General features: G+C 32.1%; 1 protein-coding gene across 1 annotated transcript; it reads left to right on the top strand.

Annotated features, from left to right (window-relative positions):
* The first annotated feature begins 2,380 nt into the window (after positions 1–2,380).
* On the top strand, positions 2,381–10,369 carry LOC132752583 (proline-rich transmembrane protein 1-like). Its single transcript, XM_060742920.1, has 4 exons — positions 2,381–2,644; positions 3,964–4,109; positions 5,028–5,162; positions 9,931–10,369. The coding sequence occupies exons 1-4, from the start codon at positions 2,629–2,631 to the stop codon at positions 10,093–10,095; spliced, it is 462 nt and encodes a 153-aa protein (XP_060598903.1). The 5' UTR covers positions 2,381–2,628; the 3' UTR covers positions 10,096–10,369.
* Positions 10,370–10,492: the final 123 nt, after the last annotated feature.

Genomic DNA, 10,492 nt, shown 5'->3' with positions numbered 1-10,492 from the left:
TTGAGAACGACTTTAATTGGCACTGCCTTTAACCATACAGTCACTTTTTCCTTAAACCAAGAACAACTGATTGTTAATTTCTAACATCAGTAAAATATAATTATGTAAATGTAATGAATTACATCTGAAATCAAAATAATTTTGTCGGTTATTTGACTCCTTTGTAGGATTAATATTCCATCATGCCTCTGAAATATGGGGTAATTCAAAGTCTAAACATTGAAAGAAGTCAACTTAAATTATGTTAAAGTTTGTGAAAGGCTAATATAAACGTAAGTAATGCTAGCGTTTATGCCGAGTTAGGCAGACATTCATTGTATGTTAATATATATGTTAGAATGATAAGGTATGGGTTATAGTTAAGACGGCTAATATTACTCTTAAAGCAGTTTACAACGACGCCGTTGCAGATTGTAACAAAGGTTTGTGCATTTGAGTGTAAAAATGATTAACAAAAAATATGTGATTGTGGCTAACCTTACATTTGTGATGAAATATACACTACTAGTAAAGGTTTTTAAATCGGTTTAAAAACTCGAGTTGTAGATGTTTGTAAACGAGATATTTATCACAAAATAAGTAGTAGCTTAGTAATTTGCGTTTATAAGAATGTTTTAACATTAATGAGCTATGAACTTTTGTCTATGAAAATAAGGATACGATTACTGAGCGTTATAGAGCTTTAGGGTAAACTACAGGTTTATAATTTCTCAGTATCCTACATTTTGTAAAGTCGAGACCCCTTAGGTCTATGTTTTGTTTTATCTTTATTTCTAACACTATTGAAGAACACCAATCATAGCTCTACGATTTAAAAAAAAGAAATCACAATTTGTTCGAATATGTTTTGCACTTATTATGAATAGGGCAATACTCATTTTAATGACATGAATTCTATACTGAGTATTCATGTTTAAAATTCACTCGGATTAAACTCAATAAAAGTGATTTCAATGCTGTAAATCACAACAAAAATTTCCATAAGTTGGTTCATATCCGTGTAAACAATCTTGCAAGCACTCAGCCATTTCGGTGAAAATATACTGCAAAAATAAAGAAAGAGTAGTTATAAATCAATAGAAACAGAGATCGCACAATATTTCCCTCTCATATATTAGGCAATTCCTTAACCGACTGTGCTCATTTGTAAGTGATAATGACCTTTACATAGAGCTGCTATGACTTTTTATAAATATTAGTTATATAGATCTACTCGCAAAATTCACGGACGGATTAAAGTGGGGGTCACATATTTAAATGAGTGTTGTAATGTATTCTATTGACAGACGATATAATGAATGCAACATCTAGCTAACTATGTACAGTAAACTTCACTTATAGCGAACACGGTTATAGCGAACTTCCGGTTTTGAGGAACAATTTATTTTGGCCCGAATTTTGCCCTTCTTTATTTAATATAAAATTATATGGTTAAAGCGAACACGGTTATAGGGAATTATCGCTTATTAGGAACTCATTTCTTAGTCCCAATTTAGTTAAAAGTACAGAAAATTACACTTTTATAACGAACTCCAAAATATTGGCTATCCGTAAATGGATCCCGCATTTTCAACTTTCGTTTTCATTGGCACGGATTCAAACTCGACCGAATGTACCGTTTATTGTTGTATGTACTTCAATACATCTATTAAAATGAATTTGTATAGTTTTCTATTTAGGATATATTTAGCATGAGCTCTTTTCACCAAGATAAAACTGTTATTTCTTTTCTGCAATAGTTTTGCTCGAGTAAAATAATTATAATAATTTATAATCGGTTTTCAACATAATCACGCATGCTTGCAAGCATGATCCATTGCAAACTCCAAAGTACGCTTGATTTAAATGAAAAGAAATCTATATCTTACATTAGTAAAATTCACCCTTAAATTATAATAGAAGATATTCAATATAAAAGGAAGGACAAATCGAAAATCTTGTTTATTCTCAATCATGGAAAGAAAACGAAAAGAGTTTATATTTTATGAGAAATTGAGATAGGGAGTAAAACTAAAACTGAAATAGCAATGATTTTCAAATTCCAAAATGTACGCTCTCGGGTATTGTGTCTAAAATAGAAATAAATGACTAATATTTCTTAATCAAATGCTCTTCAAAATGGCGGACAACGGTAAACAATCAGTTCGTTATATGTCAATCTGTTCGCTATAAAAACTCCTGATACAAGGAACTAATTCGCTATATGCTTACAAGGAACTCTGGATTTAAGGAACATATTTTGAATGTCCCAATGAGTTCGTTATAAGCGGAGTTTACTGTAAATGAATACGAAGGAAGTTTAAAAGTTACATTGGGGTTATAATATTACCACAGGACAGTATCTATTACGCTAGGTTTTTTATTATAAATATACCCTTCGCGAAATCTATGTAATTACAGTTTGTAAAATCGAGCGGTAGTCGAAATATTGAAACTACATTGCCATCAAATGGGTATTAACTGTGAAGTTCTTAACACGACATTATCTTTATTCAAATATTTACATAATTCTTTTTTAGTGTTGTTGCAATCGTTATATAGCATATTGGATATATTGTAGCAAGGATCTTTTTATATCTTAAAACGATTGGTTTATTCGTAAACAATTGATACAGAGTGTTTAACGAAATGTTGGAAAACGCAGGTAGGTAAAATGCTAGTGTTTTTGTTGTAATTTAAAGGCACATCACTGAGGGATTTAAACTTGACGCTAAAGGATTTTGTTTCTTTAAGCTTTGTTCGAATCATTGCCAAGAATCATTTATAATACTTTTATTGTGCAAAATGGCCAAAAAATGAAAAGCTGTTTAATGTTTCTTAATCAATTGATGCAAACTGCGCTGAATGGATTTGGGTTTTCATTGTGTTTAATGATATTTATTTTGATATTTTTTAAAGACTTTCATGACCTAAATGATTTCCAATACATCTTTTCAAACATATACAAAATGTTACCGCAAAATAGTTGGTTGAAAAAGAAATGATCAGTAACTTTTAGCCTTCTGTTTTGCATGTTACCCGTGTAACCTGAATTTTAGCGTATGCTGTTATACATACATTTTTGTATAAAAAAGAGACGGACGGGTCATAAATGATATTAAGGAGGTTTTATGGGTAGAAAATGTGTTTTGCTAGGTTTAAAGCAGAATAACTGTTTTGGTAGAAAATGTTCTGCATATGTACAGGTCTGTCTTTCAAATTGTATTCTTATTGACATATTTTTTTATTTTTATTAAAGAGGTTATATGGGTAGAAAATGTGTTCTGGTAGGTTAAAAGCAGGAAAATTGTTTGTAGAATTTTTTCTGCATATCTACAGGTCTTTCCTTTAACTTTGACATTTTTAGGTAATTTCAAAAACATGCGCATAATTATTTTCTTTATTAATACAAATTTAAAAAAGGAACACCGTCCACACCTTTCGACTAAAATTAGAATAACATTAAAAATAATATTATGTATTTTTATAAATGAAACAGGGCTTATAACCATTTTTTATAAAAATTCAATTGCAAAAGGAATAATGTACGTTAGCAGCTACTCAAAATATATATGAATCTTGGGATAAATGAAATAGCCAGCCATTTTCTGTTTACAATACAAATCATTAATACCTTCAAAATAGATAATACAATTTTATGCATGCACACACTTATTCAAATTTAAACGAAATTTTACTCATGTTTGGTCGGGTTCAAGCTATTGTCTGAGAGCCCTGGATGTTCATCACAGTAAAAAGTACAGGAACCGTACACAAAATAAATTATAAAAAATTATAGGATAAATAATAATTCAGTAATTTATGATTTGGAGACTTGATATTTTGCTAGACCAAAGTTTTCAGAATAATAAGAAATAGCACTCAATTAATGATAATGTTTATTATGATAAAAGTTCAAAATAAAATCTTAATTAATGCTATTTTTGAAGCCACAATAGTTATTTAAGTTTTCTTTGTTATTAGGATATGATCAGAATGAAGATGAATACACTGAAAAGAATGCCTCTTTTGTGTTGGGTGTGCCATCTACCTACCAAATGACATCACCGCAGCAAGAGCCTGAACATCTTACATGCAAGCCCGTTACCGAACTTACAAATACAGAAGTGGTAAACAATTTTTTTTGCAATTATTTTCACGATGTTGCTATGGTGTATTATGGACATTGCCTATATAAGATATTGTCGTTTTCGGTGGATTTATTCAGATATTCATCAGTCGCATCTTTTTCTAAGATTTAGAAATACACCTTTTTATATTGTCTTAAATATCACCAAGGCCAAAGTCCATCAAAACCTGAAGAATAGATAATTAATTAAGTTATCGTTCTTTTAATCTCCATCTACATAGAAATGAAAGAGCATTAGTTATACAGATTCTTGGCAGCATATACGGGGGAACATAGCCTAAGTGAGATATATATGGCCCGAGGCCACACCCGTGGGTTCTATAATGTCACAAAGCCTACAGTATCCTTTGTATATTCTTCCAGCAACTTGTATTATAAATTTATTATCATGTAAATTGTTACAGATGACAGTTTCATAAAATAAATCGCAGCAACTATATAATCTGTTTTCATCAAAGAGAAAAAGGCAAGTAAAGAATGTGTCGTCAGACGCTGAACGGGTACGCAAACGATGCGCTATAAAAAGTAATTCAGTTATATAGCCATCATTGTGGTGAAGCTTTAAACCATTTTTTGAAGTAATTATATTAGAATCGAGATATATGACATTAAGAACTAAACGCAATGATACAACTATATGCACATATAATTAACCTCTAACTGATGCAAACATTGTTATTTGTGCGTAGTTCGGTTGCTCACAGTTTATACGGCACAAATTGTTTAAGCCAATCAAACATCGAGAAATTTGCACTGTTAGAATGTGGAACATACTACTAATATTGTCATTTTTTGTATCCTTACTAGTATTTGAAACTATCATTGTAATAACAAACTAGGTTTGTGATATAGATTGTCCAAATAAATTAGAACGAAAGTATTATATTTTCTAACATAGGTAATGCGCCAGCCACAACCAGGGCCTGTGATGAACATAATTCAGAAACCACTTCCAAACCATATTGTACCTGCCTTGTTCGTCTGCTGTATGTTCTGGCCAACAGGTCTAGTCGCAGTATATTTTGCATTCAAAGTAAGTGCAGTTCTTAATTTTCTTTTATTTTAAGATATTTTAGGTATTTCAACAAGTTATTAATAAAAAAGCGCCAGTGTCCGAAACGCATTTGTTGTTTGCATTTCGTTTGTTTGCCTGGTTGTTTGTGTTGTATGTTCACTAGTTTTAATACATATTTGGACATATTCCGGCGTTTAATCCACCTAACCGACTTATCTGGATAGCTAACTAGTATTATCCGATTTAACTGCAAGACATCGACTTTTTATCCCACATGATTTCTAATACAGCGACTCGGGACGAATGGCTATGATATGTAATGGCCTTGATCGATTGTCAAGGAGAAAATACGCCTTGCCAGCTGATGGAACTAGCGGTCCCTGTTCTTTCTTAAATGAGTTAAGCGCACAAAAGGGATTAATTGATTGATTGATTAATGAATGGATGTGTGTTTGTGCGTTTGCGTGCGTGCGTACGTACGTATGTACGGATGAACCGTAGGGTTAACGTTTCTTTTGTCTAAAATAGCTTGTTTCGTGCGTGCGTTTTTTATAGTTCGTGCGTACGTATATCTTGCAACGTGCGTTTGATAATCGCGATCTAAAGCGTGCATCGTGTACAAACGTTTATCGTTTGTGTCGTGCGTTTGAAAGCGTACGTTTTTATTCCCCCGAAACGTTTAGCATGTGTCTGCGTTCGTCAAAAAGTTTAAGTACCGTGTTTTGCATCTCTTACAATTGAGGAGTTAAATAATATCTTAAATATATCTATTTGTATATATCGTTTTTTTTTTAAAGACGTTAAAGTTGTTCAGTGTCTCTTTGGAAGAATAGATACATTAATTTTGTGATGTTTACATTAACGTTTGTGACCTGATGTTGAATATCGGATTTCGATGTGCTTTACACCTATGAGTACAGTTAAAATACTTCTTTACATAAGATAAGGATTTCATTACTCTTTCATTGCAACATTTGTGATAGCCAATTCAGCAAACATGTGTTTATATACGTACCAACATATCCATGACGTTTCTCCAAAGACTGTACACGAACACTGTTTTGGGAGATAATTATTTTAGTCGGAATATGTGCAGACAGTTCTTCCTGATTTTTTTCTAATTAACAGATTGATATCGATATCAGCCTAGCAGGGATGCTAACCACTGACACTTGAAAATCCATTCCGTGGCTCTTCCCGCAGAGCTATTCGGAGACTTACACTTTATCTCCCCGTCTTACTGAACAAGTTATCTCGTTCTCTTGACAACAAATACAATATTAATATATATTATATATATTTTTTACTACAAAAACAATACATTTATTGATAGTTCCATTATTCATAAATGTATAGTGCAAACTGTACTAATACATTGTATTATTTCTATATCTTTGTACAAATAAAATAGCTAGACTTGTTTGTTTAAGATAAGAAAATTCTATGGTGGTTGATTTGTGCCATGTCGTACTTCTGCTTCGCTAAGCACCTCGAAAACTCGCAAATATGACAAAGTAGTTTTGTCGTAATTTCCCCCGGAGCCCGTAGCACTTTGTTGTTTTTCAATGTCTTTGTACATGCATATAAAAAAAACTTCGATACGTCCCATACAAAGGTCCAAAATGTCTAAAGTATGGTCTGAATAGTCTTACGTATGGTCCGAAGTGTTGAAATGTCTAAATAATCTGGTTCTGCGTGTTCCCATTACAAACTCAAGCAATATGAAATTTAGTTTACAAGTTTATTCAAGTGCAAACACACACCTTTTTTAAAAGAAGTTTGTAGCAGGATTGACATTGTCCGAGAACTGATTGACGAAACCAGTGTCCCTCCATAACATAAATAAGACATTTGCCTACAATTTACTACCACATATCAGAAATGATCAAAATAATAATTCAGCATATGATATTTTTAAGATTTGATGTTTTGCAAAACCCAAGTTAAAGGACCTTTTCTTCCATTTAATGCTCAAATCTGACCTGCTGACAGGTGTGTTGCAGTTGCCGAAAAATCGCCCGGTGCAATAAAACCATGAACCCTGCCATCCCTGATAATTGACATTAATTTAACCTCAATATAAGATAGGTCTTACCTGGCATATTTCAAAAGTTCTGAAAATAAAATAATGAAAACAAACAAGGATGTCCCAAAGTTAGACATACAATCAAAACAAACAGGCTACGCCACACTTTACAACATTCTCATTACTGTATAATACACAAAATTAGTAACCAGCTAAGACTGGGTTTAACCCTATTACTGGGCAGTCAAATTAAAGACATTAATATTCAGAGGCATGACCAGGGATACCCTCAAATGCATGGTGAAATTTGACTTTCATCACCTGTATTTGATTTTTTTCTAATTGAATTGCTTTTATTTTTGTCTGGTTGTCAAGCAGCATGGCTTAAATTTATCATAAATGATATTTTAAAAACCCCTAAAACTCTTAATTTTAATAATTTTAAAGTCCCGGTGATCTTTATAATATTTTTATAATAAAATCTTATCTGACTGACCAGATTTAAATGAATAAATGTAAAATTCTAAGCAACACCGGTTAATATTAAACATATCTTTTTTTAATTGACAGCTAAGTTTCAGACTTGAGTAAGTTATTTCATATCATATAAACTGAAACTATGTAAATACATGCATATAATATGCAGTCTCATTATATCTACATGTATATACATATCACATTAATAATTTTCAGTATCTGTGAAACTTATAGGAATCCAATTATCATAAGCACTTGTACTGAATTTGGATGAAACACTTAAGTATATGGTATAACACTGACATTTTTTTTTTCAAATAGTCTACTTCTTATAGAAATGGAGTTGTGTTCAAGCGTTAAATATATATCTCTTATAAAGAAACAAATACTCTTCCTCTTTCAAACTTTCACCAGCCTAAAAAACAAACTTACTTTAATTTAGAGACTGTATATACATAAAGTGTTCAAAATTGATGCCCCGGACAAAACATATGCAACCGTTCAATAGATCGGCAGACTGATAGACGGACCACCAGCTGACTCGTTTGACGGGCGTTTATAAATAATAAGAAAGTTTCTGTAAAGCCTGTAAGTGCCTTACAGGCTTTACAGAAACTTTTGTTATATGCCAGGTTATTGCTTTAACCTAATTGTTATGAACAGCTAGAATTGTCCTCAGGCTCAGTGTGAGACTAAGTCATGGAAGGTAGTGGTAATAATTGTGGGTCAAAAGTAAATAAAAAGTTTAAATAATCAATGTTTTTGATATTGTTAACTTTTAATGATGGGTCATTATCGAAGAGTTTTAAAAACAAAATTTTTGCGTTTGGCCCATATGAAAAAAAAATTTTTAAAATTGACTTGACATCTGGCATTTTTTCAAAATGAATCACTAATATAGGGAAAATTAACATATTAGGGTAATTTTTTTACTTGTGCCATGGTCCAATCTTGTGCACTCTCGTCTTTAATTTGGAGGTCTGCACTTACCAATTTTGGGTTTTAAAAGGCAAATTTGGTCTAATGAAATATTTTTTCTGCTCTAATTGCATTGTGGGGGAGGGTGTGTGTGAGAAATAGCACAGTCAGTACAGCCTCCATATTGTATTCTGAAGGTCCGGGGTTTTCGGCCAGACTGTATATTTTCGACGCCCTCTGAATATCTTGGCGCATAGATTTGTGGGCACATAGGGTGAAGTCCACTTAATCATTTATTTTTTTTTTTTTTTTTTAAAATATTTTTTTTTTTTTTTTTTTAATCCTCACCAGTGAGTTTTATTTAGGGATACCCTGAAAATGATTAAGATTATTATTATACCACATGGGTATTGTCCTCTACCGGTTGTCATCAGAATTTATAAAGAGTTCTCCTCGGTGAATTTAAACACCAACCGTGTTTTGCAATGTTTGTTCTCTTTGTGTAAAAATGTCATTTCGTTTGTTAATATGTAAATGACTAGATGATTTGATTGTTGGTTTGCTAAAGTTTCTAACAATTTATTTTTTGTTTACGTCGGAAGCGGTGTCGACGTAATAAACGTCTATCTAAGAGATTCCTGGACTAAAGCAAAGTATTTTTCAGAAGTGTGCATAAAGACGAACCCGCTTAATTATTTTTTTAATGTTAGCGCATGCTGATATTTTAAAAACAATCATTTGTTGAGGTTGTGACAAAAATTTAATTTTGTGCCAGGTTGAGTGCATTTTAATGCTCAAAAACTTATACCTTTTTTGAAATAAATGCTCGCTTTCATTTTAATCAAATCGCTTAACCTTAAGCCTTTAAAAACTTACAATTTTTACGCTTTGAAAAATTCGACTTTTTATTTTGGGCGTGCGTTCTAGCGTTCGAAAGAGAGCGATATTTAGCGAATTTCGGTTTGGTGTCTATCGAATCAACGTGCTCGTGCTCTTTTGTTTTGCAAGCCGTTCGTGAAAACGTTCTTTCTTACAGCGTGTAACATGCATGCTTTCTTTCGAGTTTGCGTGTTAACAGCTTTAACCCTTCTGTATGTATGTACAATATATGTTTCTGCCGTCTCATGCATGTTTGTGTATGTGGAGATAAGTTCTCTGTCAATTTTTGAACGGAAAGTGATTCGCTTATTTGATTGTATGAAAACCAGAGCGAGAAGGGACAGATGAGGTCCCAAGTAGGCGGGGCGGCAAATGAGGCCTCACAACGTACGGTATTTTATACGTATAGGCTTTTCCCTCAATATTGTGTTTTTTGTTTTACAGCAAAATGACGTTCCTGTCTTATATTGTATTTTGCTTTTGTAGACACGGAATCTGAAACTCTCCGGCGACTATGGTAATGCCAAAAAGATGTCAGACTGTGCAAGAAAATGGATAATTGCTACAATATGTATCGGATTGATTCTCGGGTTCTTTTCAGTTATCGTATACTATGCCGGAATGATGATTTTGTACAGCAAAAACAAATAATACAACAACTAGGATATACAATGCCAATGTCCATTGCATACTCGAACAGACTGACATGATTCTATATTGAGATAGAATTTATTTCTGAAACAATCTGAACTGATATAAACATTTATTATTTGCGTACTTTTGATCATCATTAATGTCATATCATTATTGTTTGTTGTAAATATCTTTCTATGTAAGTACACAAAACTTTTTTAGAAATAATTCTTTTTTTTTGTATATAAATCAATATTCGGTTAAAAGTTTTATCTTATATAAATTTACATTCGGAAAATGTTTTATCTTATATTCAAATACACGTTTTTAAAATTTTTAAAATTTTATAACTTTTACATAAATTCCCCCCAAAAAAACGCAAATATGCCCAAAGTTTTTTATTATTTTTTTTGCA

Source organism: Ruditapes philippinarum, unplaced genomic scaffold (genome assembly GCF_026571515.1).
Source record: "Ruditapes philippinarum isolate M1 unplaced genomic scaffold, ASM2657151v2 ctg17035_1_1_1_1, whole genome shotgun sequence".
Classification (NCBI taxonomy): Eukaryota; Metazoa; Mollusca; class Bivalvia; order Venerida; family Veneridae; genus Ruditapes; species Ruditapes philippinarum.
The sequence above is the reverse complement of the archived record's forward strand: the minus strand, read 5'-3'. Positions and strand labels throughout refer to the sequence as shown.

Coding starts and splice junctions, on each gene's coding strand:
- LOC132752583 (XM_060742920.1), top strand. Junction 4,110..5,027: donor AACTTACAAATACAGAAGTG/GTAAACAATTTT, acceptor TTTCTAACATAG/GTAATGCGCCAGCCACAACC. Junction 5,163..9,930: donor CAGTATATTTTGCATTCAAA/GTAAGTGCAGTT, acceptor TTGCTTTTGTAG/ACACGGAATCTGAAACTCTC.